Source organism: Podospora pseudoanserina, chromosome 1 (assembly GCF_035222485.1).
Source record: "Podospora pseudoanserina strain CBS 124.78 chromosome 1, whole genome shotgun sequence".
In the NCBI taxonomy this organism is placed as follows: domain Eukaryota; kingdom Fungi; phylum Ascomycota; class Sordariomycetes; order Sordariales; family Podosporaceae; genus Podospora; species Podospora pseudoanserina.
In genome coordinates, this window is record NC_085920.1 from 6,949,302 (window position 1) to 6,976,678 (window position 27,377).

General features: G+C 54.1%; 9 protein-coding genes across 9 annotated transcripts; 4 read left to right on the forward strand and 5 right to left on the reverse strand.

The window, feature by feature from the left end:
- Positions 1–133: 133 nt before the first annotated feature.
- Positions 134–2,487, reverse strand: QC764_119450 (uncharacterized protein). The gene is given in 3 exon segments (XM_062943210.1): positions 134–1,586; positions 1,699–2,447; positions 2,467–2,487. 2 exon segments carry the CDS (start codon positions 1,796–1,798, stop codon positions 502–504), a joined length of 1,185 nt encoding a protein of 394 aa, XP_062806283.1. The 5' UTR covers positions 1,799–2,447; positions 2,467–2,487; the 3' UTR covers positions 134–501.
- A 336-nt stretch (positions 2,488–2,823) lies between these two features.
- QC764_119460 (uncharacterized protein) lies at positions 2,824–5,871 on the forward strand. Its single transcript, XM_062943211.1, has 3 exons — positions 2,824–3,535; positions 3,598–3,702; positions 3,775–5,871. The coding sequence occupies exons 1-3, from the start codon at positions 3,382–3,384 to the stop codon at positions 5,511–5,513; spliced, it is 1,998 nt and encodes a 665-aa protein (XP_062806284.1). The 5' UTR covers positions 2,824–3,381; the 3' UTR covers positions 5,514–5,871.
- Positions 5,872–6,249: 378 nt separating this feature from the next.
- QC764_119470 (uncharacterized protein) lies at positions 6,250–8,810 on the forward strand. The gene is made up of 4 exons (XM_062943212.1): positions 6,250–7,886; positions 7,980–8,057; positions 8,128–8,605; positions 8,661–8,810. Exons 1-4 carry the CDS (start codon positions 7,878–7,880, stop codon positions 8,687–8,689), a joined length of 594 nt encoding a protein of 197 aa, XP_062806285.1. The 5' UTR covers positions 6,250–7,877; the 3' UTR covers positions 8,690–8,810.
- A 4,443-nt stretch (positions 8,811–13,253) lies between these two features.
- On the reverse strand, positions 13,254–15,038 carry QC764_119480 (uncharacterized protein; the record flags this gene model as incomplete). Its single annotated transcript, XM_062943213.1, has 3 exons — positions 14,824–15,038; positions 14,684–14,762; positions 13,254–14,629 (listed from the first exon to the last, which is right to left on the reverse strand). The coding sequence occupies exons 1-3, from the start codon at positions 14,965–14,967 to the stop codon at positions 13,254–13,256; spliced, it is 1,599 nt and encodes a 532-aa protein (XP_062806286.1). The 5' UTR covers positions 14,968–15,038.
- A 270-nt stretch (positions 15,039–15,308) lies between these two features.
- On the forward strand, positions 15,309–17,257 carry NUP53 (Nucleoporin nup53). The gene is made up of 2 exons (XM_062943214.1): positions 15,309–15,775; positions 15,836–17,257. The coding sequence occupies exons 1-2, from the start codon at positions 15,684–15,686 to the stop codon at positions 17,082–17,084; spliced, it is 1,341 nt and encodes a 446-aa protein (XP_062806287.1). The 5' UTR covers positions 15,309–15,683; the 3' UTR covers positions 17,085–17,257.
- Positions 17,258–18,313: 1,056 nt separating this feature from the next.
- QC764_119500 (uncharacterized protein) lies at positions 18,314–19,239 on the reverse strand (the record flags this gene model as incomplete). Its single annotated transcript, XM_062943215.1, has 1 exon — positions 18,314–19,239. A coding segment is annotated over one exon (924 nt), but the record flags the coding sequence as incomplete, so codon positions are not given.
- An 880-nt stretch (positions 19,240–20,119) lies between these two features.
- On the reverse strand, positions 20,120–21,269 carry QC764_119520 (uncharacterized protein; the record flags this gene model as incomplete). The annotated part of the gene is given in 5 exon segments (XM_062943216.1): positions 20,120–20,222; positions 20,281–20,678; positions 20,739–21,024; positions 21,038–21,095; positions 21,227–21,269. The coding sequence occupies 3 exon segments, from the start codon at positions 20,967–20,969 to the stop codon at positions 20,120–20,122; spliced, it is 732 nt and encodes a 243-aa protein (XP_062806289.1). The 5' UTR covers positions 20,970–21,024; positions 21,038–21,095; positions 21,227–21,269.
- Positions 21,234–22,764, forward strand: QC764_119530 (uncharacterized protein). Its single transcript, XM_062943217.1, has 3 exons — positions 21,234–21,750; positions 21,804–21,985; positions 22,055–22,764. Exons 1-3 carry the CDS (start codon positions 21,466–21,468, stop codon positions 22,671–22,673), a joined length of 1,086 nt encoding a protein of 361 aa, XP_062806290.1. The 5' UTR covers positions 21,234–21,465; the 3' UTR covers positions 22,674–22,764.
- Positions 22,765–22,921: 157 nt separating this feature from the next.
- QC764_119540 (uncharacterized protein) lies at positions 22,922–25,738 on the reverse strand. The gene is made up of 6 exons (XM_062943218.1): positions 24,969–25,738; positions 24,824–24,902; positions 24,546–24,761; positions 24,104–24,483; positions 23,819–24,051; positions 22,922–23,766 (listed from the first exon to the last, which is right to left on the reverse strand). The coding sequence occupies exons 1-6, from the start codon at positions 25,356–25,358 to the stop codon at positions 23,103–23,105; spliced, it is 1,962 nt and encodes a 653-aa protein (XP_062806291.1). The 5' UTR covers positions 25,359–25,738; the 3' UTR covers positions 22,922–23,102.
- Between the last annotated feature and the right edge of the window lie 1,639 nt (positions 25,739–27,377).

Below are 27,377 nucleotides of genomic sequence, written 5' to 3' on the forward strand. Positions count from 1 at the left end.
AGGCTAGATGTTTGTCATGAGCGAGGAGTCGGGTGGGAGGAGGTTTTGAGGTTTGTGGTCTCTTAAGCTGTCATTGTATTTTATGTCAGGCAAGCGAGCATCAAAGTACAGCATTGCCATTGGTACAGGCAGAGTCCGTAAACACAGTATGCACTCTATTCCTCTTGTGTTGTACTACAAATCTCAGTTCGCCACGGTGACATGTTCAATCTTGGCCCAACTGCCACCCATCAACTTTTCCTACGCCCAAAGTATCAGCAGTATTACCTCTTTTCTCCAAACCGACCCCTGGACTAATGTTCAACAGGTGAAGCATGCCTGTCCTCTGAATGTGAACACTCGCCAAAACTCCTGCCGCTTCCCAAACTGGCTACCCAAGAAACCCGAGACACCGCCAACACAAAGTTCCCAAAGCTCAATATCCCAAACCAAGACACCAAAGACAAGAAGAAAGCAAATACATCATATCTTAATCAAATCTACCCCTGTTCAGAATTTGGCTCACTCCTCCTCGCTTACCTCACTCTCGTTACCTCTGTCGTTCTCATCCATCTCCCCAAAGGCTGCCTCAAGCTCCGCCTCCAAATCACCCTGCATCGGATCCACCTCGGCTTCCTCATCTTCATCTGACGAGCCCGCATCAAAAGTGTACTTTTCAGGCTCCTCCACCGGCACTCTAGGCTGAGAATCGTAGCTCGAAACCGGAGCACTCGGAGCCGGCGCCACCTCCTCAAAATCATACTCCTCGTCCTCCTCTGACTCCTCGCGAAGTTGCTGAAAATGCCGGAAGTCTTCCTCGTGATTATGCTCTTCCTCTTCTTCGTAGGCGCCCTTGTCAAACTCTGAAAAGCGTCTATTGAGAGACGCAGCAGGCTGGAAAGTCGTAGGCGGTGGGGGCTTGGCGTCGGGATATTCGATTGTGAGACCAAAATCATCGTCGTCGTCGTCCTCATCATCCTCGTCATCATCGACTTTCTTCTTTGGTGGTGGTACTTCACGCTTCTCCTCAGGAACAGATGGCATGGGAAGAGATGGTGCGGCGGGCGAGGCGGCGTTGGGATCCGGTAGAAAGAGAGCTTCCGCCCCCTTCTTTTCCACTTTGCCCTTTCCTTTACCCTTGGCCTCTGGCGTATTCTTTGCTGCTGGTGTGTTTTTGGCCGCGGCGCCTCTGGCTGCCGGCTTGGCCTTGGCTGGAGGGTCTTCTTTGAGTTTGGATGCCGCCGCTTTCGAGGCTGCCGCCTTGCCCTTCGCTTGTGTTGGCGGCGGCTTGGAACCAGAGGCAGCAGATGAACCGCCATTCTTGATCTCCAGTTGGGGGAACTTGTCTCGTAATGTTTCCACATTATCCGTTGGCGTCCTTGTCAGATTCATGTGGAACATGGAATCGACGCGGTGCAGTATGAAGGCCTGGCGCGTGGGATCAAATATGAGGGTATAGTTGTTGTCTTCGGCAGTTCGTACGCCATTGTATTGATATCTGTCGCCCTTGTCGTCGAAGCCAATGTTGTAGGAACCGTCTTTGGCGGACTTCTTGAGATGGGCTGTGTTCGGAGCTGTGTCTGACGAGAGCGTTGGTCGGTGGTTATCTGCAAACAAGATATTGTGAGCACGATTGGTGGTAAACGCACGCTGCTGTGTCGGGTGGCTGCCTTGCTGAACCAGACCAGCAGAGTAGGGGTCTTTTTTGGTTCCGCTTACACCGAATGCCTGTGTATGTTTCCTTGGATGGCTTCCCCAGCAGCTCAGGACTGAGGATTACTGGGTATTTTCCCACCTTTGTGGGGTCGATAGCGGCCATGATTGGCAATTGTCGCGTTGGCAGAGACGCGGGCGTGGTCGTAGGCGAGGCAATGCAATGCTCGAGGGCGGACGGCGGGAGAGGACAGGATCTGAATTGAACAGTGGTTGGGGGTTGGAAGAGGGAAGTTCCAGGCCGGCTTCCGTGATTACAGCATCCACAACAAAATGTCTAGCGGACAGACCGAACAGCGAACAGCGAACAGCAGTTGGGGGCTCCCACGTGCCGTCAAGGGTACCGCTGACCGCTGCTATTTATTGCCCGGCTGGGGTGATGGGCTTGGGACGCCGCTAAGACTTAGCGACCGGCGACAACAGCGGGGAGCAGGGAGCAAGGGGCTGTGGCTTCAGGCTTCCCCAGATCGCTGGAATGTCTTGGCGCGTGGGATGATTGCTCCGTGGGGTTGTTTGGAGAAGACAACCGCAACCAAGGGTGTCAAGGCTGAATATCTGCAGAATCTGGACGCCCGTTCCCTTTGACAGACAGACGACGCGCCTCGCGTTGCGCCTTCTTTGTCTATGTTAGCTCTTGCAAACGTTGAACAAGCGCTGAGACAAACAGGGTTGGCTTATCGGGAAGCGGTTGAAAATGGGCCGAGGGGCTCGCTTGGCAGTGGGGCTGGCCGTTGTGACACCATTCCAGGTCCACTCTACCACACCACTGCCAACCTCAATTCCAACTTCCATCTTCTAGCGGCTTTACCAAAACCGAGATCCCCGTTCTACTGACCGTATCTATCGATGTGTTTTATCAGTCTGCCATCTCAGCAAACATCTATCAACGTGTTTTATCAGTCTGCCATCTCAGCAAACATCTATCAACGTGTTTTATCAGTCTGCCATCTCAGCAAACATCTATCAACAGTCTTCAGCTTATCCCATGTGGATAACATGGTCTCGCAGTGCGGCTCTGCTGGACCAATTCCACGGAAGAGGTTTGTACAATGAGGCTGTGGTTCCCTCCAAGTGGTCACACTGAAGCCCATTCTCGCCATTGTCATCCGGCACCGCAGCTGCAACTCAAACCAGGCCTAGGACTGTTGTGTTCCTGGATCAGGCCCCAGTTCCAGGCTTTCTCATTCCCGCGCCGTTGAGATGGCTGTGAGTCAGTGAAGGTACAGCCTGCATCTTCTCCCCATCTCCAACTTTGAAGTTTGCCAGGCATCCGACTTCTTGTTAGCGCAGAACTGACGCCATGTTGACCGGCCCATCTCCAGCCACAACGGTTTCCAGGGTCGAGTCAGGGTCCCAACTGCCTCATACTTCTGAGCAGACTATCTGCTAGGCTGGGTCAGGGACTCCAACATCGGGGAAAGCGCGCCGAACTCTTCTTCGTCCAAGGCCATTGCCTCCGGTCCCCGTTTGTTAGCCAGTTCCATGTGAGCAAGCGCAGCAGAGCTAACGGCCAAGCTCTACCATCATGGGACGAAACGGGCCTCTTCAAGTCCATGACTTGATACTCGCTAATCTATCGAAGCTTCAAGTTTAGAAGTCTTATCTCTCTCTCTTTAATGCCACATTGCCTCCGGACAAGTGCCCTCTTTCTTTCATGGCCTGTTGTTTTTCTATTACTGGACCCTTTCGATGGCATCCACCACCATACAAGGGCCGAGATGCGCTCGACAACCCGGGTCTAGCAGGACGACACCCATGGCAACGACGCGGACATGGCTGACAGCCAGTCTACTGTCGATCTCGCAGCTCACTGCAGCTTACACACTTGATTTGAGCTCAACGGGTGAGGCTCGGTGCACCACATCCTGACCACAGTCCCGGCATTGACTCTATGACACCCTGCAGACTCTCTCAAATCCGTCGCGAGCTCCATGACCGAAGACATGATGTCATTCTACTCAGGAGACAAACCAGGGGGCACCCCTGGTTTGCTCCCACAGCCATACTACTGTGGGTTGCTACCCAACCCACCAGAGAATCATCATGAAAGACCTCACACACACTAACCCAACCGGAGCTCAGGGTGGGAAGCAGGAGCCCTCATGGGCGCTCTAATTGACTACTGGTACTACACCGGTGACACCCGCTGGAACGCCCTCGCCACCGAAGGCCTCCTCTTCCAAACCGGCCCCAATAACGACTACATGCCCCCCAACCAAACCGTCACCGAAGGAAACGACGACCAAGGCTTCTGGGGCATGGCCGTCATGACGGCCGCCGAGTACAACTTTGACAACCCACCCCCGGGCAAACCACAATGGCTCTCCCTCGCCCAAGCTGTCTTCAACACCCAGGCCGCCCGCTGGGACGCTGAGGACTGCGGCGGCGGCCTCCGGTGGCAGATCTTCACCTGGAACAACGGCTACGACTACAAGAACTCCATATCCCAAGCTTGCTTTTTCAACCTGGCTGCCCGGCTGGCCCTGTACACAGGGAACCAGTCCTACGCCGACTGGGCAGACAAAGCCTGGGACTGGATGGTGGCTACCAACCTCATCAATCCAGAGTACTACTACATCTACGACGGCACCCACACCAACAACTGCTCCGAAATAACCCCCTACCAGTGGACTTACAATGCTGGCGCATTTTTGCTGGGTGCGGCGGCATTGTACAATTACACCACCGGCCCTGTCCAGTCCGTCTGGAGAGACCGTGTCGACGGCCTGTTGAACGGCACCTCTGTCTTCTTCACCGGCCCCAACAAGGACATCATGACCGAAGTCGCCTGCGAGCCCGTCGACCTCTGTGACCTCGACCAGCAGTCTTTCAAAGCTTACCTCTCCCGCTGGATGGCCGCCACGACTAAATGGGCGCCTTGGACATACGACAGGATCAAGCCGCTGCTGCAGTCTTCTGCCCAAGCTGCCGCGGGAACGTGTAGGGGAGGGGCAAATGGACGAATGTGCGGGCTGAAGTGGAATCAGGGGCCCAAGTGGGATGGGAGCACGGGGGTGGGGCAGCAGATGGCGGCCATGGAGGTGGTGTTGGGGAATATGATTGGGCAGAGGCATGGTCCGGTGACTGATCGAAAGGGGGGGACGAGTAAAGGGGATCCGGGGGCGGGGGGGCAGGATATGGGACGGAATGATCCATTGCAGCGGGCGGGTGCGTGGCCGCCGGTTAGTCAGGGGGGTAGGGCGGGGGCGTGGATACTGATGTTGCTGACTGTTTTGGGGGTTGTTGGCGGGTGTGTTTTTGTTTTGGTAGATGAAGGGAATGGGATGGAGGAGCAGATTGAGGGGGTCGGGGACGTGGTTACTGTTGCTGGCGGGATGGGGAGGAGGAGAGATGGGAATAAGTTGAGGAAGGAGAGTCCGAATATTTTGGGGGCGATGGTGGCGGCGGGGTCGTTGGAGAAGGAGAGGGGCGGGGCGGTGAATAGAAGCGATAGTGATAGAACGCTGAGGGGGGATGAGGATGGGATGGGGGCGGAACACGTGGACAAGCCGGTGGGGGAGCCGCCTATTATCAAGGTGCCTCATCCGAGGAATAGGAAGCCGTTGAGGACGACGTTGCTGGCGAAGCAGCATCAGAGGCAGTGGTCGAAGTCGAGGCGGAATTATTGGGGAGATAATGATGGAAGTGGGGAAACGGTGGTGGGGGATCTTGTCAAAGACCAAATTGTTGATAACAATAACCGTGTTGAAGCCGTCAGTGCGCCACCGCCAAAGAAGAGAAGGCAATCAGACCCCGGGTCAGACAGCAATAAGGATAAGGTCACGCTTCCCGAGAAAAGGGCCGTCGAGGAAGGGGGTTAGGTGGAGCGATACGGTGGAGGGTAGCTTGCGTTTGGATGCTCAGCAGACGTATTCGGCGTATTGGGAGAGTGAGTGTTATTGACCTCCTGGGTTGGAGTGTGTGTACATACTTTGCATTGGTTAGAGATCTTTTTCTGGGACAGTCATTTTGGGATTCTGAGAGGCACAATTGGGATACAATCACAACATTGGAAGGGAGGGCATATTGTATATCATTTGGCACGGGAGAGTGCTGATGTGGTTTCGTATGTGTAGGGTTAGGTTGAACTTGGTCAGTTGGCTTACCTCATCACACATTGTCATGTTGCACATGCAGAGTCGCTGCTGGTGAGGGGGCTTGATATGTCAGGAGTGGGCGAGAAAGGTGGTCGAGTGTATTGTATAGTTGTTCAAACATACTCCTTCCAACAGCCTCAGTTACCCTCGTCACAACAACCCTTGTGGTCAAGTGGCAAGGGTATCAGGGCTGCTCACGCCGCCGCCCACCGCCGGGCTCACCAAAAGCTCGATGGCGGATTCCTTTTTTACAAGTTTGGGTCTGGGGTCTGGGTTCATGTTTTTGAACCTCAACTCCAATCAGCTCATAATACAGCTGCGACTTGCTCGGATTGTCGGAAAAACACGGAGGTAAGTGGTAGAAATTACTTCTTGTTGACGGTTGCCCTCAGCCACGAGCTGTTGCAATTTTGGAGTCGAAATAGGCACTCATGTAAAAGTCGAGGAAGGAAAACATTCTGCTCTGTTTCTCATTTCTACGACTGGCAAACATTTGGCCTGCTATGGCCGTGTGTCTGGCAGAATACCAGTATGGGAGTGTTTGAAACTTCGGGTTTTGGCCTAGAGAAAATATAAGTTTATGTGTCAGTAAAGCATCCGTTTCGGAATGTCTAATCACGTTTCGGGACCGCAAGTCAAAAGACTGAGATGTGACTTGGAAAGACGGAAAGCTCTGGTCACCGCTTCTTTAGACAGGAGCCGGGTACTCTTTGAAGCATAGCCTGAGGAGAGATCTACTGTGAAAAAGGCAACAGCTGACTGGCGATGAAGTTCCACAAATCAACGTGATTGCCAAACACAAAGCAGATTCTCTTCGCACAATCACAATCACGATGTGTGGAATGTGTACCACCATCTCGACGGTCGGCAGTGGCACAAGTACAACCGTTGATCAGTGCGCTTAAGTCCTTAAGGCCACCCTGTTTGAGGAGATGCTCGACCCACGCACGAGAAAAAGATAAATGAGGTGTCAAAATAGGGTGCTGACATGCGAAGTGAGTTACGTGCTGAAGTCTCAGTCACCACGATGGGAATATTCTCCGTGGCCAATGAGACTCTTTGATAGGAGAATGAAAACGCCTCGATCGATCCGGGACCGGGAATTGGGGGGGCGGGCGGTGAAATTGGCACTTTCGGTTGTTGAAACAGGCTCTGTGGTGATGTTGTGGTTGTTGCGATTGCCCATGAGGTTGTTCGATGCTGTTCATTTCAATGGGACTATTTGCGACATAGAAACCTTCTGTCCAGTCGTTAAGGTCATCTGACCATCTGACAGCGGAGATCTGGTCTCGCAGCAGCGTTGCCTGCATGAAGCAGTGTAATATTCCTCGGTGCCTTGCTCGAAGGATCGATGAGCAGGGTCCCCTGAAATATCTTCTTGTGCTCCAGTTACCTCCTGCCGAGGATGTCGGGAGGCGCTTGCAGTTGATCCGTCCCCAAGTCGGTGACCCACGGGCATGATACACGAGGTTGGTCCGTGGTAGCGTTTAATATATGCTGATCTGGAATGCTGCAGGAGAAACAGAGATGCTAGATACAGTGGTCCATCGTCGGCTGCGCGGGTATCCGTAGGTTCGGCCGCCTGGTCCACCTGGTCTTCTTGTCGAGGGAAGAAGACCCGGCTAGGGCACGGTAATGGCTTTGGTTGGAGGATGAGCGAGAAACTCGAGATCGCATGCATAGGTTGCTCAAATCCGGTGGCACTGTCACCAATGCTGACAGGATGGGGCGAAGAAGAGCTGGAGCAGCATTCACTTCCCAAGCGCTCACCAAACCTAGCACTTGGACCCTTGATCCGACACACAAACTCTTGGCTGAGAGCATTAACCGCTCTGAACCGAGCGGCTGAGTTTGGCTGATTCACTGTGTTGTGGCAGCTACCCGCTTGTACGAGGCACTGGCGCCGTCCCGTCATTGTCTCCAGTTCCCAATCAGTTCACTGCGCTCTTGGTGACTTGAAAACCTTGACCGCTCCGCTCTTGCAGGTAGCCATGGAGTTGCTCTCGGTTTGCGATTGTCGGCAAGTTCCATAACTTGGCGTCTCCCCGGATTTCCCTGGGGCACGTCGGGACCGGTAGTCATCCGGCGATGCGGAGAGTGAGTAGGCTTCCTTCATCGGCTCGAGTCAATACTTTATCAGGGGGTCCGTCCAAAGATTGCCTCCTCCAAAACATAACTGACAGGACAAAGATTTTGACTCCTTGGACGACTCCAACACTCGGTGTCGACGCGTGGCAACCTTTCGCCATCCACCCATACGCAATTCCGGTACGTTGGGGATAGTTCAGACCACTCGGCGGTCCCGTCGACGAGTCCTTGCAACTGACGAAGCGCTCAGGGACCAAAAATGCCAGATTATATTGGATCACCTGGGGGTGACCATGCAGATTTCAACCAGTCTTCGAATGCCATCCAGGACAAGCTCGGAGGCACCGGCAATATCGTTAACATCACCGCCGCCGAGATCGCCGTCATCGTTATCACAGTCACCCTGGTCTTGTTGGCTCTAGTTGGTGTCTTTTACTGTCGAATCTTGCAAGCTCGTCGGGATCTCGATATAGAAAACAAGGCGAAGGAGCGGGCTGCGGGCCCCGCGCTGGGCGATTCCATAGAACTGGTACGCACCAAAAGAGCATCCGGGAGCTCTTGCGATACGATATCGATCAAGAATAGAGACGAGATTGGCGAGCCCAGCTCGAGCAAGGGTAAAACGCCGGCCGCCATGGAATCGAACCAAGAACCAAAACTGCCTCTTCGACACTATATCCATTGGAAGAACCCAGATCCGAAGGGACAAACTAAGCAACAAGAAGAAGGTAAGCAAAAGCTGCTAAACCAAGGCTTCGAGCAATCACTTACTCGGTGCTGCAGGATCCTCTTCTTCACAACCTCCGTACTGACCCCAAGTCTGGAGCATCTCGCTCCTTTTGAGAAGACCTTGACGTAATGGGGTATTGCAGAATTCCCGCTCCTGAGTAAGCTGGATATGGGCCGACGAGATTCGAAGGGAGCTGGTTGCCCAGTGGCTGTTGTTGGAGAGATGATGGAACGAAGCGGAGATTTTTTCGTCAAGCTTCGGGTACCATTCCCGCCACAGCGGGCATTATGTGCAGGAAGGTTAGATCATGGGGCATTTTGGTGAGCTGTTTTTGAGGGGATTGTTGTGCGGCGTTCACGAGATACTAGACTGTAGAGGCTTCATGCCAGAAATTGTTAGCGCCTATTTCCACCAAGCTTCCAAGTTTTCTGAGTTGGATACGTACAACTGAAGCATCGGTCCAGAGGCCCCCAAACGACGATAAGAGTCGATCAAAGAATGTAGGCGAGGTCGATAGGTTGGTCCTTGCCGTTGGGCGAGATGCCGAGCCGCAAACACGTCGAGTGGTCAGGTCATTGAGTAAGGAAGAGCTTGGTAGGAGCAGCTTGAGGCACGTAAACATCATCAAGAAAAACGAACAGAGCAGGACAAGGAGTGTGTGGGCATCGTTGGATCCCCCAAAAGTGCAATCAATGCTCACGACAAGCCAAGTGATCCTTCGCGGGCCGCACCGAGTGATCCCAGCTTAGCGTCTCGGCTGCTGACAACTCCCCCAACCCACAATCCGGGGAAGTCACTAACCCAGTTTCACTGCCAACCCCAACCCAGTTGCATCTTCGCCCCGCTGATATCGCGACATGAGATGCCCCGAGGACCGCACCAGTCAATGCTATTTCTTGTTATCAACTCTTTTCACTATCCTGCTGCGCAACTCGATGGATTCTCGGCATGGGGAATCATCGACCATCAACCGGTACTTGTTCCAATCTCCACCTCTTGCTGCCTGGTATCGCTGCCGTATCTCGTCCTCGGGACAAGAGCAGGCGAACATGATCGCCGAGGGATACCTCAATCAAGTAAGCCGAAACCATGGAAAGGTGACTGCTGAAACAACCCAACGTCCCCAGATATCCCCAATGCAGCCTCTAGAAAACATTCGCCAAGGCAAAATCCCCACACCGGTCAACGGGAATGCAGCATGAAAAAGCAAAGTGGTGGAGGCAGTCCTCAAACCGATCCACACCGGTGAGGATCTATTGCAGAAGAGCATCTAGCAAAGGTCTCACAAGCTTAGAGACCGTCCAATGATAACCCATCGGCTAACTCTTGGATGCATTTCGCCATCTCAGTTTGTTCGCAAGCACGGCAACAGCTTTGATGGAACCCAACAACCAGTCCTCTCAACTGCCACCTCCGAAAGGGCGACACGACAGCTGTCATGATGCCTCTCTGGTTGTAAAGGGCAGGTTCGAACGGTTCAGGAGCATATTCCCCGGCAGAATCCCTTCAAGGCCTATCAAGTTCGAGCCTTGCTTCCCCACAATCTCAGACTCATGATATCTCGGAGAGTCCTCTCCGAGAGATGGGCTCTTGAACAACATAAACCCAATATAACCAAGGAGAAACTTCTCCGGAAACTCAACTTTGTAGGAGATAAGCCTCCGGAAACTGTGATCGAGTCGATGAATGGCGATGGCCTCAGTAGAATGTACGAGGCACATTTCATGTCGTACGATCAGTTCTGCATCTTGATTCGTTGGCGGCCATCAACCAAGCCAGATGGAAAGGGTATGCAACTCGTTGTTGAGTTTCTGTGGTTGAGATCCTGTGCACCCATCACGTTGTACTGACCAATCAGCAAGCGACTGGTCGACATGATAGCACTGTGAGGCCATCCTGACAGTTTGTTTTTGAAGCCAGACTGACGGCCAAATGAGCATACCATGACTTGCACACGATAGCATCATAATCCCATCAAAATTTCCCATCATTCCCACCCAACGAACGAACTTCTCACATGCACCAACATGAGACTTTCGCCTACACATGTCGCCCCACAGTGCTCACCCAGCCCCAGTTCTCTGTCCGAGACACCTGCGCAAAAATTGCTTCGGCATTTCTTGCGCGCGCAAAAATTCAGAGTTTGGGAAGTTTCGATTTTCTGCGCGCAAGAGTTGCAATTTTGCGCGCAGATTTAGGAGAGACAGGTCCGCAAGAATTGTGGCTCTCGCCATGAATTCTACGATTGGGCAGAATACGCGAGTGCGGAAAAGACACAGACCAATAGCATCACCGCATTCGCAACTTCTCTCTCGGCAGCCTGCACCTGGGGTGCATAAGTCACCGCTGTGGAGTAGAAGATGTGGGGCACTGCGCAAGAATTCATGTTTTTGCGCGCAGAAATTCGACATCTTTTTTTCTCAGGGATCGAGAGGAAAAGCTCCCGAGGGTTGAGGCTTGGTGGGGGTGATATCTGAGAGGTCTCGGCGTCAAGACCACGTGTTGGTGAGAAGGGGAAAGGTCATTTCTGTGCAGTCATGATTTTGGGAGTGACCCTCACCACCTCCGGGCCACGCTTCTTCTGGGTCTGGTCCGGAGCGGCACCTCTTCGCCGCCGGACGGGGGTCGCACCCCCGTGCCGCTGTCTTCAGACTGCTGTCGTGAATCCCGATGTCACTGCTCCGCCGTTTTATATTCAAAAGGATCCCCCAAAAAATACCTCTAACTGAGGATCCTTCAAATGAATCGACTCTGGCTTTGTCATCGCGGATAACACCACAAGCTTCCTGGCCTGCGCGATGGTGACAGTAGGAACGAGTATGAATGCATGTCGACCTTCCGGGCCACCGCGGGTGTCGTCGTTGAACATCCGGAGCGCTGTGCATCTTCACCAAACACATCGCGGGCACCATCTGGAGCATCCATGCGCTGCTATGACCGCGTATATGAAACGTTGCGTCCCTGCCGTCTGTGCCTCCGGGGAATGAGAAATATCGCGCCCGGATCTTCCCTCAGGTATCATCACCGCCCGCGTATATGGACTGTTGCTTCCGCAACTCTCTCCGGAAGCCAGTTGATGCCTCCTCGACGTCTTCGCCCCCGGGCAATGAACTTTATGCTTCCTGGATCACCGCTCAGGACCGCGCATATGAAATGTTGTTTCGGCAACACTCCCCGGGAGATGTTCTGAGGCTTCCCCGACGTTTTCGCGCCACCGGGGGGGGGGGAAAGAATCCATGCTCCCGGATCGCCTTTAGGTGTCAACCGTGGAGCGACTGATAGTTTCCGGTCCTGAAAATGCCGCCGGGGAAAAATATTGACCTCCGGATCCAACCTGATGCTGTCGAAAATGTGGAAGTGATTGAGATGGGTTGTCGGAGGCCATAGGGATTTCCGGGCCAAGTTGTATTATAGAATGGGGCCTGCCACCGCACTCAAGCATGAATATTTGCTTCCGTACCACACAGTTCAACCCGGGAGGGAAGACTCTCCATTCCGCCGTCCCTCTCCGCCTTTCCGCCCTCAGTCAGTCAGCTGCGCGTGGTGGGTGAATTCTGCAACGCGGGAGCAATTCCGTGCCTAACTCTACAACATAGTTCAACCTGGGGAGGTTTGTGTCCTGTCCTTTGCGTGCCATCGCAGTCAACGCACGAAGTCGAGATATCACGCCGGAAAGAATTCCGTCCCACACTTTCCCACCCTCAACACCACTGCTGGGGATGACCCCAAACGGGGCATCCGCGGAGAAGCAGTTCCCCATTCCGTGCTGTCCTCTCACATACATCTTATCAACCTACTTTGTCAAGTCCATGTCGAAGTGTTGTATCTTTCCGAGCCAACTCACCCAACCCATCTCGCAAAAAGTTCCCAAGATACCTAACCCATACATTCCCTCGACTTTACTGAACATCCCGCAGGATGTGATGCCTCTTCTCCGCGGGGGTAACCTGGATCTGTCCAGAGCTGCATTTCCTCGGAATTTAGACTCTTTTTCCGCGGAAACGTCTCCTTCCGGGGAGATGCTACAGTCTCGTCTTATCTGCAATTTGAACCCGGCGACAATGTTGCTGTTGCGGATGGGTGACTTGGTGCCCAAACTATACGGTAGATATGCGAATATGTCACGATGCCTGACTGAAACCCTCCTCTCACCCATCTTCTCGCGTTCGTCATTCTCGTCATATCAGAGACCTTCGAAAACATCGCCGAGGTTGTCCACCGGCAGTTGGGTCTGAGAGGCCCAGCCCAACTCCTCCCTAAATCACAGGGTCGAAGCACCTAGACCGCAAATATTCGCGATAGGGGACTCTGTTGAACGCTGCCCGGAGGGCGCGCGGACTTTGGACCCTCCGGTTATCGACGCCCTTTCTTTGCTGCTGCCCCATGGTCACTTGCAAATCATCATTCAGCCCAACAATTGCACAGTTGTCTAGTCAGAGCCGCCTCCCGCCAGGCCACGATTGCCAGTCTTGGGTACGACAGATAGCCCGCCTCAGCTCGCGGTCATTAATCCATTCCCAGCATCCAAAGACCACAAGACAGTTTCACAGACGTCTCGGACAAGAAGCACACGACTTCCCCGGGATCACCAGACTAACACTCACAACCACCACCCAGACAGTCCACCTCCGTTAAACCATTTCTGATCATACAAACTCTCGCATGAATCCCCCCCCCCCGCCCTCCTCTCCCACTCTCAACGCTTCCCCTCGGGTGACTTTGGGCTTTTGGGCAAATACCGACTCTTGATCGCATGCCCGATGACGCTCATCCTGCTCCCGATGGTGCCGTCTTGCATTCGGCTCGCGAGGGCTTCTTCCAGGGCTGACTGGGTGACTGAAGCGTCTATTGCACACACACGCACGATTGGTACCGGCTGAAAGAAAGGGTAGGTAGGGATGATGTAAAAACTCACCATCAAGATCACTAAAACTGCTCCCCATGCTGGGAGTGCCCGTGCCGTCGCTGCCCTCACGGGAAACCCCCTTTCCTTTCTCTCTCAGCTCGGCCGTTCTGCTTCTCGGGGATAGTGTCCCATGAATGTGATCTTGACCGGCAACAGGGTATCTACCCCCACCGGCTGCCAGGGCAGTTCCAGGACGGTGAACGATAGCCGCTGAACTAGCTGATGAATCGGATGTTTGGCTGAACTCGCCACCGCCGGTGACACCAACAGGGGCACCTCTCAGTGTAGCGCCCAAATCCATCTGTTGTTGATGTGGGGGCGGTAAGAACGCAGGCTCGGGCTCATCCTCGTCTTCTTCGGCAAGGCCGTCAAATCCAGCGCGGTGGTCGCCGTAAACGGAGAATCGGGGCGGACGTCGAATGATACGGCTCTGGACGGGGGAGTCGTCAGAGTCCGATTCCTCTTCGCTTTCTGAGGCAGCTGGGCTGGCGGAGACAGAAGGCTGGGCGGCGCCGAAGGTGGAGGTATCATCTTGATCTGTTCCTTCGCGCTGTTGATACGAGAAAGAAGACATGTAACGACCTGTAGATCGGGTGGAGGTGACAGAAGGGGCTGGTCTGATGCCGAGCTGGGTCTGGGTTGGGATAGTAGTGCCGGCGGATGAGTTGCGCGAGACGGCAGGGCGGAGAGGGATGGTGGTGGGCTTGGCTGCAGAAGGGCCGGCTCCGACGGTGGTGGCATACTCTGCGTCCTGTCTTGGGAGAGGAGCAGACGGAATATCTTTGCGATCATTGCGCATAGAAAGAGAAGAAGGAGCTCTGCCACTGGCCGAACCAGTGCGTCTCAGGGGCTCCGATATCTGAGGATAATGGGTGGTGTGGGAAGAAGGCTCGGCGCCGGGGATGGGTGAAGGAGCAGCAGAACCCCTACCTGTGGCTGCCTTGAGCATCTGAGCGCGGATTTGGCTTGCATGGCGATCTGTGAGGTAGTTTGCCATCTGAATAAGGAAATCGACGGTCACCTCGAATTGTGAAGCTCTATAAGCACACAGTGTTAGTACACACTGAGGTCTTTCATCGACAAGGCAACATGTGGCTCTTACAGCTCGTTCCCTGCCTAGATGTTAGCGACATGCTTCAGATCAAAAGACACAAGAATGAACTGGCTTACAGTTGATATTTCCACCTGAGCGTGAGTTATCGGAGATGATACTCCAAAGCGCGTTTGACTTCTCTTCGTTCCAGTCCATCTATGCCGGCGTCAGTGAGGGAGTCCACAAGGCGGGCACAGTGCGAGCGCGTGCAACGTACCAGCGGCGGATCGACGAAATCGCCGCGCTTGAAGGGCAAGCGAATGTAGAGCAGGTACTTGGGTTCCTGCGCTACGCTCGCCTGCCCCTTGGTTTCTTTGGGCTCTGGGGCCCGGCCCTCTCTCTGTCGTCGTTGCTCCTCCATTTCTTGGAGCTCGGGGAGGAACTGTTCTGGTGACTGTTCCTCGTGGTCTTCCTCTTCAGAGATGGTTTGCAGCCGCGCAGGTCGCTGAGGTTGGCGGCGGGCCGGGACGTTTTCAGCAGGCTCCCAGGCGCTGCTAGCGCCCCCAGTGGGCAGCCTGGGAAACGCAGCTGGGGGGGCCTACAGGCGCCTCGTCGTTGGAGTGATCGGATGACATTTTGGTGGACCGTGCGTGGTGTTGCTGTGTTGTCGGGGCGCTAGTCCTATATCCAACGTTACTGGTTTTTAGGAAAGTCGGCTACAGCAATATTCCTGGCAGATATTTACTTGGCGGAAAAAGTTCAAGTGGGGCCTGCAAATGCTATTGTTCCAAGCGGGCCTGCTCTTTGCTATTCTTCTAACCGCATATGCCCCATATACACCACAAACAGTGGCCCAAGCTCCCCTGGGGCTCCATCCTGTAGTTGCTGGGTAGACAACTTTGGTGACTTTTGGGGGCCAGATCAAGAATTGGGGTCCTGCAAGCCACTGTGAAAAAATCGCGTCGCATTTTCTCGCAGCTTCGGAGAACAGGCTACAAAGGCTCAACCGGCCCTTTCGCTTTGTGGTCACAGCATATTCGATTCTCACAGCAGCTCTCTTCCTTTGATTCCATTGGCTCCTGCCCTCCCTGCAAAACTTACTCAGCTGTCTTGCTCTCCCTGCGTTCGCCTGAAACCATGGCCCCATTAATCCTACACAACGTGCCAGACGACGAGCTGTACGTAGGAGACGACGGTATCAAGAGACCATATGCCATGGTCTTTCCACAGTCCGTATTTCACAACCATCTGCCACCCCCCTCCGCCGCGACTGACATGGAGGAACACAGGCAGGATGGCTCGCTGAGAGCGAGGAAGGCAGTCAACGAGACAGGGTCGTTTGGAAAGTCGACGCGACGGGCGAGGTCGAAAACCGCGACGCCTGCGAGAAAAGAAGATCCAACCATAGCCGCTGCCGATAAGATCTTTAGCAACTGGATCGCGAACCAAGCCCCCATCAACCAGGCCCCCGCGCCATCACAAAGCGACAGAGCTGCGCAGAACCAACGGCGTCCAAGTCTTCACCCATCGACTTCTCAGCAGAATCTCTCCCAAAACGACGAGAAGGTACCGCCAGAAGCCAAATTCATCAAGGCCAAAGAGCCAACCGAGGTCATACTGCGAGGGTACCGCTCCGCCCAACAGCAATATGCCGCCATCAACCACTACGAGCAGCTCGCAGGGAGAATATGCGAGGACTACTCGCGTGACCCCCCAGTGGAGAGCAGGCGATACAAGTCCGAACTCCGGGACCCAGCATTCGCCCGCCGGAAGGCCCTCACCCCAGAAGAACGCGCCAAGGTTAATAAAGCCGACAGTGGGTTGCACTGGGTGAAGGTCACCTTCGAGTCCGCCGAGGCCGCCGAAGCAGCCATCTATGCCTCTCCCCAAATCATCCTAGGTCATCAGGTCTTTGCCGAGCCATACACCGGCCTCCCACCTCCGCGCGACGAAGCCGTTCTCGACCCATCCATAGCCGCCGGCTTCGGCATCCAGCGCACCAACTCCGGCAGACGCCAGTCACAACAACAGCCCCGAGCTGGCACCGCGGCCGCCGCAGGCTTCAACCCAGCCTGGCTCAACCCCGACAGCTTCGACTCTGGGTTCTCCCACACCTCTAGTCACACAGCAGACACCGGCACAGCCGCCTCTACCGACTTTGAGACACAGCCTCTCTCTCGAACCGTCACACCGCCCAACCCATTTGCCTTTGACAATATCGTCGCCGAGCAACCCCGGCAACAAGATAAAGATGCGGATGATTTCTGCCGGCTGATCCCCGAAGTGAGGAAGGTTAAGCTCCTTCCCATGGAACAAGCTCTCCTGCCCGCCCCGTCGGTCGCCCAGCGGGTAGCACACTACGTTCCCTTCATCAGCTGGTTCAACGGCGCCATGATCGGGACTCAGGTCCCACGAACCGAGCTTGGCGAGTTTGACTGGGTGGCTGCGAGTCTGTACTGGAAGTTTTTGTGGTGGTTGGATTTCTTGTTTGGGTTGTTTGGGGGTGATATCCGGAAGGCGGCAGACCAAGATGACTAAGAAGGGAGAACAAAGGAGACAAAGAAGGAGACAGAGATTTTTTTTGGCATGGATTAATGAATTGATAGACTGAGCCCTGTTGACACTTTTTGCGGCGGAGTTGCATAAATAGGCAGGCGTTTAGGATTTGTTGTTCCGGGCAGTGGTTATTCGTAGTTTTAACTGTTTACACCTAGCGAGGGAAGGGGACAATTGTACAAAAATGAAATGGAGAGATTATGTGTCAAAAAACCAGTCTGGTAACAGTGTATTCGCTATGCTATTGTATGCAGTCAAAAAAACAGCCTCATAGATACTTGTAAACAAACCCCCCTATTCGTATCAACAACATCAAATAATCGCCATGCAAAACCAAAAAAAAAAAAAAAAAAACACCTCTACACATATCGTCATGTTCTAAAAGGGGTATATCATGTCAATCCAATCTCTCTTTCTCTTTCTCTCGCTCATCCACACACAGCATTCACACACCTTGATCACAACACTGGCACCTCAAGGCGAATTCCTTTCTGTGTCGGCCACACTCCAACTACTCTCCTCGCCCCCAACCCTCTCCTGGGGTTCGCCCAAACTCGTACTCACCAAACTCCTGTCCCTCAACAACAAGTTCCCCGTCTCGCTCGCCAAACTCGACGAGCTCCTCCTCTTCCTCAACCCCTCGTTCCTCCACGGATGCGCCTCTTCATCGTCGGTTTCCGTCTTGCCCTCGTCGTCATCCTTCTTCTCCATCCCCACCAGCCCCCCATCATGATCCACCTCCACACTCGTCCCCAACAACCTGTCCGGATTCATCCTCACATGCTGCGGCTGCGGGCTAAAAGGTCTCACCCCCCTGCTCCGATTAAACTGCTGCCCTCCTTGCTGCGTCTCGGCAAAAACACTCCCTCCTTCCTCGTCCTTGTCCATGCCCCCCAACGAATCCAACCCCACCAAACCCGCCAAGCTCTGATACCTATCCCCCTGCTGCCCTTCCAGACCCCCTCCAGCAGAAATCAGCAAGCTGTCCCCCCTCACCCCCCCCTCACCGTCCCCCCTTCTCCCGAGCTATCATTCGCCAGTATTGACTTGGGAGGTAGTATACTGAACAGTTTACTCTCCCCCACCTCCCACCCCTCCACCCCCAAACTCCTTCCCCGGCGATCCCCCCATGACGTGCTCCCCATCATCCCCCCCCCCCCTCGTTAGCAAACAAATCCACCCCCTCTCCAAAACCTCCTCCAGCCCACCCCCCGTCCACCCCTTTGCGTGCCAAGCTCTCAAAGATGTCCACCTCTGCCCGCACAAGAGAGCAACTCGCCTCCACAATCCTCGCACTCGTCTCCTGACTTTCCCTCAGCAGCGTCCTCGCGTGTTCCCCGTGCAAGAACGTCAGCCCGTCTAGTTTGGTGGTCAGCTCGACAAGGTGGTTCCGAAACATGTTCACATCCCTCCTCTTCTGCTTGTGGAGTTTTAGTCCCTCCTTCTCAAGGCGGTTGATTTCCTTGCTTTGAACCGCCACGGCAGACGCATAGCTCTCCTCCTCGTCCTCGACCGCGCCCCGCCATTTATCCAGCTCGTGAAGCAGGGGCACTTCAAAAGAGCGGTAGACCGTCTCGGAGAGGATGTGCTTGTGGTTTGCGACCAGGTGCTGCAGACCAGCCACCGTCAAGAGGGCGTCAGCCGTGCAGGCGTTTTTGCTCATGACGTTGCTGTTGAGGTTGAGCGGTGGGGGGTTGGCGTTGTTACTGCCTTGGAGGCCGCCACCGGCGTGGAAAGAGCTGGAGAGCGAGCCGCCGACTGTGTTGCCGTTTGCTAACAACCCTGGGTTGATCGGACCGAGCGGTTCGGCGCGGGCTTCTTTGAGGCGGGCGCATGCTTCGAGGGCGGAGCCGAAGGCGCTGGCGGCCGTGGACAGGGAAGCGAGGGCGAGGCGGTAGGCTTTGGCGGTTGTGAGCAAATCGGCGTAGGCAGTTTGGGAGCTTTCGAGGTCGGCTTTGGTGAGGACTGCGTGGGCTGGTCGGGGAGGGGGTGGTAAGGGGAGGTTGAACTGGGAGAGGGAGGGTTGGGCGGTGGAGGCGTAGGAGTAGGTTGGCGAGCCTGGGATGGGGGGAAGTTGGCTTGGAGAGGGGGAGGGTGGCCGTTGTGGCATCCCCGGGGGATGGGAGGAAGATTGCATGTTGAAGTTGGTCTCCTATCCCCGTATCATCCGCCGTTTTCCAAATTTTGCGCTTTGCTCTTGTTCCGTCTTTATGACAGTCACCACGCAACAGCTTTGTGGCTGCGGTGAAGGTGAGGGGTCGACTCAGGTGTTTTATTTACTCGGGCACCTATTCGGGATGACGCCCCGGGCGGGTTCTCGTCGATCTTAGCGGATGGGGTCTTCCCAGTGAGGAGGGGAAGACAGTAACGTAGGTGGGGCGGTGTGTTTCTTTGAAGTTGAAAAGGTTGGTTTCTTTGATACAATACGGAAAGGTGTAATTATGGACAGATTTCTCAGAAGAAAAGAACAGAAACACAGATATGCGACAGCAGAAATCCCAAAGGAAATGACAAAAGTCGGAGAAAACAGCGCCAGCGATGTCGTCGTCAGAGATGTCAAAAGATTCAAGGCAACAAACGGCGCTGCCTCGAGTGGATTTGCTGGTGATGCGCGGCGGGCCAACAGCGGGTCTCGTAGCGGTCCAGGGTCTGATAAGATAGCGGCCGTGGGGTTGCACAGACGTTGTGTCTGCAGGATCACTCTTCAGATCGACACCACATCAAACATGTGGAGGACATGTGCCTGCTGTTTTGAGCAGGTCTGGTGATGAGGCTGGCGACTCCAACTTCATCAGATGGTCAACAAAGTCTTTGAAGCAGGTCTTTTTTCTTTGTTCTTACTATCGGCCTGTCAAATATGGATTCCACTACTTACATGCAAACGTCAGTCCACCTTCAACATAATTGATGGGCCTTGGAGTGTGTCCTTCATAAAGCTGATATGCATTGTAAGCAATTCTGTTTGCCAGTCGAGACTACCTCTTTGCGCCGTGCCGGATACACTCAACATGTAATAACTACAACTCAGGCTTCTCCTCCTTGCCCAGCGCAGGGAGTCTTTGCCTCAAGAAGGCCTCGACATCGTCCAGTTCCTCCAAGCACGCCGAGTGACCCATATCACTAATAAGACAGTTAGCTATTCACGACTCTTATGGGACAAAGGCGATGTGAGGCTCACGGGTAAATCTTCATCGTGGGCTTATACCCCATCTCCTTCAACAACTCATACGACTTCTTGCCCAACTGTGTGTTCACCACTGGGTCCGAATCGCCATGGGCCATGAAGATGGGAGTGTCTTGGTTCACTTGAGGCTTTGGCACCAACTCGGCAAACTTGAGGCTCAAGACCAGGTATGAAGACAAAGCAACAATGCCAGCCAGCTTCACCTTGGAGGTCAAGCCTGCAAAGATACTCATAGCGCCGCCCTGGGAGAAGCCACCGACAACGATCCGTTCCGCTGGAATGCCGGCATCAATCTCTCTCTGGATCAGGCCGTGAATGTAGGCCTGAGAGATCAAAATGCCCGCCTCATCTTCGTTTTTCCGGAGAGATTCGGCGTTGCCGTCTATCGTGTGCTGTTTATTCGGTCAGTAGGTGAAATGAAACTAGAGAGGGAGTGAAAGAGAACTACATACAATATCATACCATCCTGGCATCTTCATTCCCCAGTTGCAGGTGATTGGAATGTGAGGAGCATGAGGCAGGATGAACTTGACTTCATCGAGACGCTGCCGGCGACGCCAGTTCTCGACCGCCGAGGCCCAACCATGACCGGTGTCACCCAGGCCATGGATGAAAATGACCGTGGCCGTGTGCCTGGCTGTTGCAGGGAAGAGGAGGGGCGGTTGTCTAATGAGGGATGTCATCTTGCTGTTTGTTACTGGTGCTGTCGAAGAAGCGGACCCCGGATTTTTGTTCGTTGGGGGGGCATCCCGTGTCGGAACAAGGTGGGTGGGGGGCTGTCCTCCATAACTCTTCTCTATGACTACTCGCTGCAAATATTGTTAGCGCATTCAATCAAATGGCACGTGCCACGCCTGACAAGCCTTTTGTTTGCCCGCTTGTCAGATCAAATCCCAGACAACACTCCCGACTTGCATGGCGTGATTCCTTCTCCACTCACAACGTCGTCTCTCCAGGATGCCGCTCGAAAAGGGAACTGTTGCTTACGAAATTTCGATGGATTCTTACCAAAGCCTTTGAAAGCGCGATGGGAGAGCGAGGTGCCGAATGTGTAAAGCTAGATACTGACGCTAAAATGTGTACACACTCAGTAAAACCTCACCCCCTACTTATTTATGCAGCCTATATATATCTGGCCAGTTGTGTCCACCCCAAGATCTGATAAGAAAGAAGCTCACCATGTTCGACACTTGGGTCCTTCGCCGTCCAGCTTTTTTCATCTTGCCATCTATTGTGATCATCGTAGCTCTTCTTATGAGTGCGTCTTCCCCGGCGTTGTCACTTTTATCTTTGCCACAAATCCTGACGAAGCTCAAGACTTTTTTGCCCGTTTCTTATTTTAATACTCCAACCACTGCGCCTCTATCGACCCTCTCCACCACCCCATCGGTCTCGTCAACGACAACAATCTCACAACCGCCCAAAATGCCAAAAGCACCAGTGTATTTCTTTAGCCATGGTGGCGTAAGTCTCATTGCCACTCCCTCGTTCAACCTAAATAATTGACAGTGATGCAGCCCGACGTCCAATACAACACCACCCACCCCGTCTACCCCGTCCTCCAGTCCATCGGCAAGGAAATCACCCAAAAAGTCAAGCCCTCCGCCGTGGTAGTCTTCTCCGCCCACTGGCAGCCCGAAAACGTCGGCCCAGACGAAATCCACGTCAACAACGCCGAAAAGACCGATCTCATCTACGAGTATGCCACCCTCCGTACCCCCCCCCACCCCACCCCCTGCTTACTTATCATGTCACTAACATAATCCAGCTTCTACGGCTTCCCCCCTCACTTCTACAAAGCAACCTTCCCCTCCACCGGCTCCCCCTCCTTAGCCTCCCACATCATCTCCCTCCTCGCCAAATCCAACATCCGTGCCAGAGGCCTCTCCCGCGGCCTCGACCACGGCGTCTTCTCCGGCTTCAACGTGGCCTTCCCCCCGGCTTCCAACCCTTTGGCTGTGCCCCTCGTCCAGGTGTCCCTCTTCAACTCGGAAAACCCCCAGGCCCACTTCCTCCTCGGCGAGGCCGTCCAGTCCCTCCGCGAGCAAAACATTGTCATCATCTGCACAGGCATGACGGTCCACAACCTGCGGGACATGCGCCTCGCCTTCGGGCAGCCTCAACCCATGCCGTACGCCGTGTCGTTTGACAATGCCCTCAAGGAGGCTGTCGAGCAGCCTGATGCTGAGAAGAGGAAAGAAGAAATGGTCAGGGTGTTGAAGAGGCCAGACGCGAGACAGGCGCATCCTTGGATGGATCATTTGATGCCGTTGTATATCGCTGCTGGGGCGGCGGGGGGGGACCGAGGAAGACAGACGTGGACGATGCACGAGGCTAGTTTTGCTTGGGCGCAGTACCGGTTTGGGGAGTTGCCTGAGGAGAAGTAGGGGAATAAGAAGGCGATGTACATAGCAAGTAAAAACATGTAAATAAAACAAAAACAGTTTAAATTCTATCACGGAGCGGATTTTCCCCTGATAATGGCAAGCCCTTTCTAGTCTGTTTCCCCTTGGCCCTGAAACCCCATCCAAAAGATCACACCATCAAACATTACCAATATTTCTCTCGCTTGAACGACCATGTACGACCCCCTATGCCCCCTTACACACACACACACACACCATGTCACTCACATCCCACAAAACCCACTACAAAAGAAAAATGTGTGCGCCCTACGTCTAACTACAGCTAGCTTGCCGGCCATATCACTTTCCGAGTTCTACAACCTCTAAGATGGCCACTCCCAACCCCAGATGTCATCAATTACCGCTCCATTAACCCGTGCCAAAATTCCTACTCTTAACCCCCTCATGGAATCAAAGAACCACCGCAACCGTATCATCCATATTTAGATCCCCCAAAAACAAACTCGCCAACATCGACACACCCCCAAAAGCAATACTGCAGTAATAGGCCCAGGGGTATGCGTGAGAATAAGCCACCTGACCAGCCGCCACAATCGCATGCCACTGAGCCTCGTTCACAAACGGAAGGTGCTTGATCTCGTTGACCAGCGACGCTCCCGTCATCTGGATGATCTGTTCAATCTTGTCGTGTTCGATCCCAACCTTGACGCAGGTTCCGCCTACAATTTGCATCAGCTGGGGGAGGAGCTTCGACACAAAGACGTTGTAGTAGATGGCGTATCCGATAGCACCGCCTACGATTCTGATGGCGATAGTCAAGGCGGTGACTGTAGCAATGACATCGCTGGGGCAGATGATGGCCGTGATTGTCGATGCCGGGACGACAACTCCGCCCACGCCGAGACCAGCAATGAACAAAACACCGTACACGGTCTGAATGTTGTCGACTCTGGCAATGGCCAGCAGTCCACAGCCCAGTGTCATCAATGTTGACGAGACGAACAGAATCCACTTGATGTTTCCCTTGAGCCAAGAAAGCATCACCAGGGAGATGACACATCCGGCCATGGTGCCAAAGGCGAAGGGCATACCACGGATACCGACTCCGACGGGACTGGAAAGGGGTCAGCAATGTCCCACCGCTTTCTTGTGTTCAGAGGACTTACTCGTGCCCATACACATTATACGCCTCGCTCGGCCAAATCATCAACACTGAAAAGAAGTTGGCGCCCGAAATGAACGTGATGATGAGAGTCAGCCACAAGGTCCAAGGCGACTTGCCCATGTCTCTCGGCACCATAGGATGGCTGGCCCCTTTCCGTTCCCACACCACAAAGGCCACCAAAACCAAGGCACCGATTATGAGAGGAGCCAATATCCTCGCGCTCTTCCATGGAGCCTACCAAGCTTTAGCAATAATATTTTCTTTCGAAGGCCAAGAGAGAGCTTACATTGTAACCACCACCCAACAGCCCAACCTCCACCAGCACAAGCCCAGCAATCGACAAGAACCCACCAACCCAGTCCGTCTTCTTCAGCACCTCGCTCTTCTCGCCAGCATGGGCATCGATCCGTGGAGGGGGGTGGTAGAACAAAAAGGCCATGACCAAACCGATAGCAGCCCAACCAGTAGTTACAACCGCAATATATCGCCAGCTCGAATACGCCGAAATAAGCTGAGCATACATGACCGACGGCAGAAACGGGAGGATGGTGAGGATCATTGCCGCCACATAGTAGCCGCGGCGAGACACGGGGACAATCTCGGCGGCGCCAGCCAAGGCAGTGAGCTCGTTGATGCCGGTTCCCAAACCTGAGATGGCCATGCCAACTGGAAAAAGAAAAAAAGTACTGTCAGCCATTGTCTCCTTCCACTTTCAAATCAGGACTGACCAATAAACGCATCCATGCTCGTAGCAGCACCGCAGATAATCTGGCCGATGACAATCAAGGCATTGCCAGCAAGGGCAACAAATCGACGGCCGACAAGATCCGACAAGGCGCCGACAAAGGGGGAAATTGCTGCCGTGGCGAGGAGGTTGGCAGATACGAACCACACCCAGTGGTCGATACCGCCGAGCTCTCGGTAGATATAAACAGGGGCGCCGGCTGTCGCACGCTGTGTCAGTTCTTCAAGGCACATCTCCTTCACTGAGGCACCGTGGACATACCAAACATGAATAACGGAGCTTGAGCGTTCGTCCACATGCAAGCCAGAGCCGCGAGGGCTAACCACCGACGAGCATTACTCTGTATATTTCCGTGGTCAGTTGACGCTGCTTCGTTTGCGTATGTGAGAACGGCCGTATCACGTACAGTTGTGCCCTCCATAGCCATAGCGCCGTCATGACCCTCGATTCCAGCCATTGTGCCGTTGGCGTCCCAGTTGTTCCAGTAAGACCAGTTCCTCACAGCACAAGAAACCGAGTTCTGGTTCTGAGGAGCAGCACCAGAAGAAGCTGAGTGAACAGAGCTAGACGGGGCTGCTTTGTTTGGCGACTCGGGTCTCGGGCTGCTCCGAGCAGGCGACTTGTTGGGAAGAGAAGGAGCGGCAGTGGGAGCAGACGGAATCGAGGCCCGTTGAGCGTCTCTTTCGTCCGGAAGTCCAGCCACCGCAGGTTTCTGGCTGCCGGTGTTCTCTTGGGTCGACAGGTCAGACGATGACGGGAACGCACACACGCCCGCTTCCTTTCGCATGGCTCCCATTTTCAATGGCAGATGGGATCTATCTGCAGATTGGGTGTCGGGAGGAACGGGGGATGTACCGATATGTAAAGCTACCCGGGTAGCAGAGAAGGGGAACACCAGGTGTAGCTGTTGTGCAACGCCCAAGGGTGTTATTTGTGTTGCTGTCTCGGAGAAGGCAGGGAAGGAGGACAGAACGAGACAGACAAGACGAAAAGGAGCTTATCATAAGCAAGCATCAACATTTGCCGTTCAATATTCCCACGAAGCACATGTCGGTGATTCAGGCCAAGGCGGTCAAGCCAATGTTTAGGGGTCTCGGGGACTTGTCCCCAAAGATCGACGCGATCCAAGCCATGTTGCGGAGAAAGAAGCTATCAATAATGTTTTCCAGCCAGGCATCAGGCACCAGGCACCAGGCACCAGGCACCAGGCACCAGACACCAGACACCAGACACCAGACTCCCGGGTTGCCTCCGAGGAAGGAGCTCCTCCGTGGGCAGCTGCAAGTCACCTCACATCCGGACACTGTGGGCACCCGTGACAATTTCAGGGAGGGAAGGTCCATTGCTGTCTTGCCTCGATTTCTCCTGGCCCAGCCGTCGAGGGTATCCTTGCCCTGCTGAAGGAGGAAGGAGCGAGCCATGTTTTTCTGTAGCACACGATCATTGACTCACCACGGACCCCCAGACCAGTGATCTTGTGAGTTGTCTGAGCTGTCAGACGGGACTTGATGGTGCGCGGGCGACATGCCGGGCACTTTGATGTTTGCTAGATAGCTTCAAGTCCCGGGCAGAAGGAGTCAGGGTTCAATACTTGGTAGCAGCAGAGACCGTCCCCCGCTGGCAGTTGCACCCGTAGCTAGCACATGGCATGTCAAAGTGCCATGTTTGCCTGGTGGAAACTGCCCTGGCTGTTTTGAGTAGGTACGTGTCTGTGTCTGTCACTCAACCTGAATGCAAAGCGCCACGCATTTTATGGGCTGACGGCTAGATCTCTGCCCCAAATTCAAGTCAACCGTAGCAAGATACCTGAAACCGCCATATTCCATTCGATATCCGACTCAGATAGACGGTCCCGATATCCATTGCGCCTCTGTCCCACTGACTACCCGTCCGTCCGCCATATGTGATTCATGCCTGACCGACCGCCTTTCACTGTCAAACACACACTGACCAATTCCGCCCACTTCACCACTCAGCTCTTCTTATCACCAACTCGAGCCCTCCCAAATGCCACCCCCAAACCCCGATGTCGTCCCCCCATCCCCAAACCGCCCCTCTCTCCCCTGCCTCAATGGGCCATCTAATCGGAAACCGCCCCCTCAACGGCTTCCCACATTAGCTCATCTCACTCAACACGAAAGATCCCCCAGAGTCGAGTAACACAGCATTCGGGGAGAGAAGGCAGTTAATTACCGCTGCCCACAGTAACCTTACGTGCGAAACAGAACTCCCATCCTTTGTCCTCCCCCACTCCTCTCCACAATCGTCGACGCCTCAAATCACCCCTTACAGTCCCCCACAGACGCCATGGCTTATTGTTTCCCATTCCTATTCGCCTTTGCCATGATTTTAGCCCAGCCGTTATTTTCTACCGGCCGAAAAAGAAAAAAAACGTCCATGCATTGACCAACCCCCAACCCCCTTCCCCAGCGGCATGTGAGTGAGTGAATCTGCGATCGGATCTAGTCCCGACCGAGGGGGGCTGGATCGCAGTGAGAGAGGAGCGGAGAATTTGATCTAGGTGACACGATGAAGGGGGAGGGTGTTACACGGGGTGATATCGACAGGGAAGCGTAGGGTTACGGGAGTTGGAGTGGGAGATTTGATTTGGAAAAGGCAAGGAGTTCACCGCTGGATGCTGGGGAAGAGTTTGGGTGACGGTTGTAAGTAGAGTAGAGTACCGGAAATTTTGGAATGATCGACTGGCAGCAACGGAGGGACTGGGGTAGGTACCTAGGTGGTGTGCGACTTTCCCTGGATAGTGGCCAGAGGTCCGTTGACATATGGTCGAGACTTTACGCTCCTAACTGTTCCA

Excerpts from the sequence above, each read along its gene's own strand:
- QC764_119450 (XM_062943210.1), bottom strand. The coding sequence starts at position 1,798 with ATGGCCGCTATCGACCCCACAAAGGTGGGAAAATACCCAGTAATCCTC. Across the intron at positions 1,587-1,698 it reads AACATACACAGGCATTCGGT|ATAACCACCGACCAACGCTC; the intron begins GTAAGCGGAACC and ends TCTTGTTTGCAG.
- QC764_119460 (XM_062943211.1), top strand. The coding sequence starts at position 3,382 with ATGGCATCCACCACCATACAAGGGCCGAGATGCGCTCGACAACCCGGG. Across the intron at positions 3,536-3,597 it reads ACTTGATTTGAGCTCAACGG|ACTCTCTCAAATCCGTCGCG; the intron begins GTGAGGCTCGGT and ends GACACCCTGCAG. Across the intron at positions 3,703-3,774 it reads GCTCCCACAGCCATACTACT|GGTGGGAAGCAGGAGCCCTC; the intron begins GTGGGTTGCTAC and ends ACCGGAGCTCAG.
- QC764_119470 (XM_062943212.1), top strand. Across the intron at positions 8,058-8,127 it reads TCCACCCATACGCAATTCCG|GGACCAAAAATGCCAGATTA; the intron begins GTACGTTGGGGA and ends CGAAGCGCTCAG. Across the intron at positions 8,606-8,660 it reads AACTAAGCAACAAGAAGAAG|GATCCTCTTCTTCACAACCT; the intron begins GTAAGCAAAAGC and ends TCGGTGCTGCAG.
- NUP53 (XM_062943214.1), top strand. The coding sequence starts at position 15,684 with ATGGCCCCATTAATCCTACACAACGTGCCAGACGACGAGCTGTACGTA. Across the intron at positions 15,776-15,835 it reads TATGCCATGGTCTTTCCACA|GCAGGATGGCTCGCTGAGAG; the intron begins GTCCGTATTTCA and ends GGAGGAACACAG.
- QC764_119530 (XM_062943217.1), top strand. The coding sequence starts at position 21,466 with ATGTTCGACACTTGGGTCCTTCGCCGTCCAGCTTTTTTCATCTTGCCA. Across the intron at positions 21,751-21,803 it reads ATTTCTTTAGCCATGGTGGC|CCCGACGTCCAATACAACAC; the intron begins GTAAGTCTCATT and ends ACAGTGATGCAG. Across the intron at positions 21,986-22,054 it reads AAGACCGATCTCATCTACGA|CTTCTACGGCTTCCCCCCTC; the intron begins GTATGCCACCCT and ends AACATAATCCAG.
- QC764_119540 (XM_062943218.1), bottom strand. The coding sequence starts at position 25,358 with ATGGGAGCCATGCGAAAGGAAGCGGGCGTGTGTGCGTTCCCGTCATCG. Across the intron at positions 24,484-24,545 it reads GAGCATGGATGCGTTTATTG|TTGGCATGGCCATCTCAGGT; the intron begins GTCAGTCCTGAT and ends TTCTTTTTCCAG. Across the intron at positions 23,767-23,818 it reads TATAATGTGTATGGGCACGA|TCCCGTCGGAGTCGGTATCC; the intron begins GTAAGTCCTCTG and ends ACCCCTTTCCAG.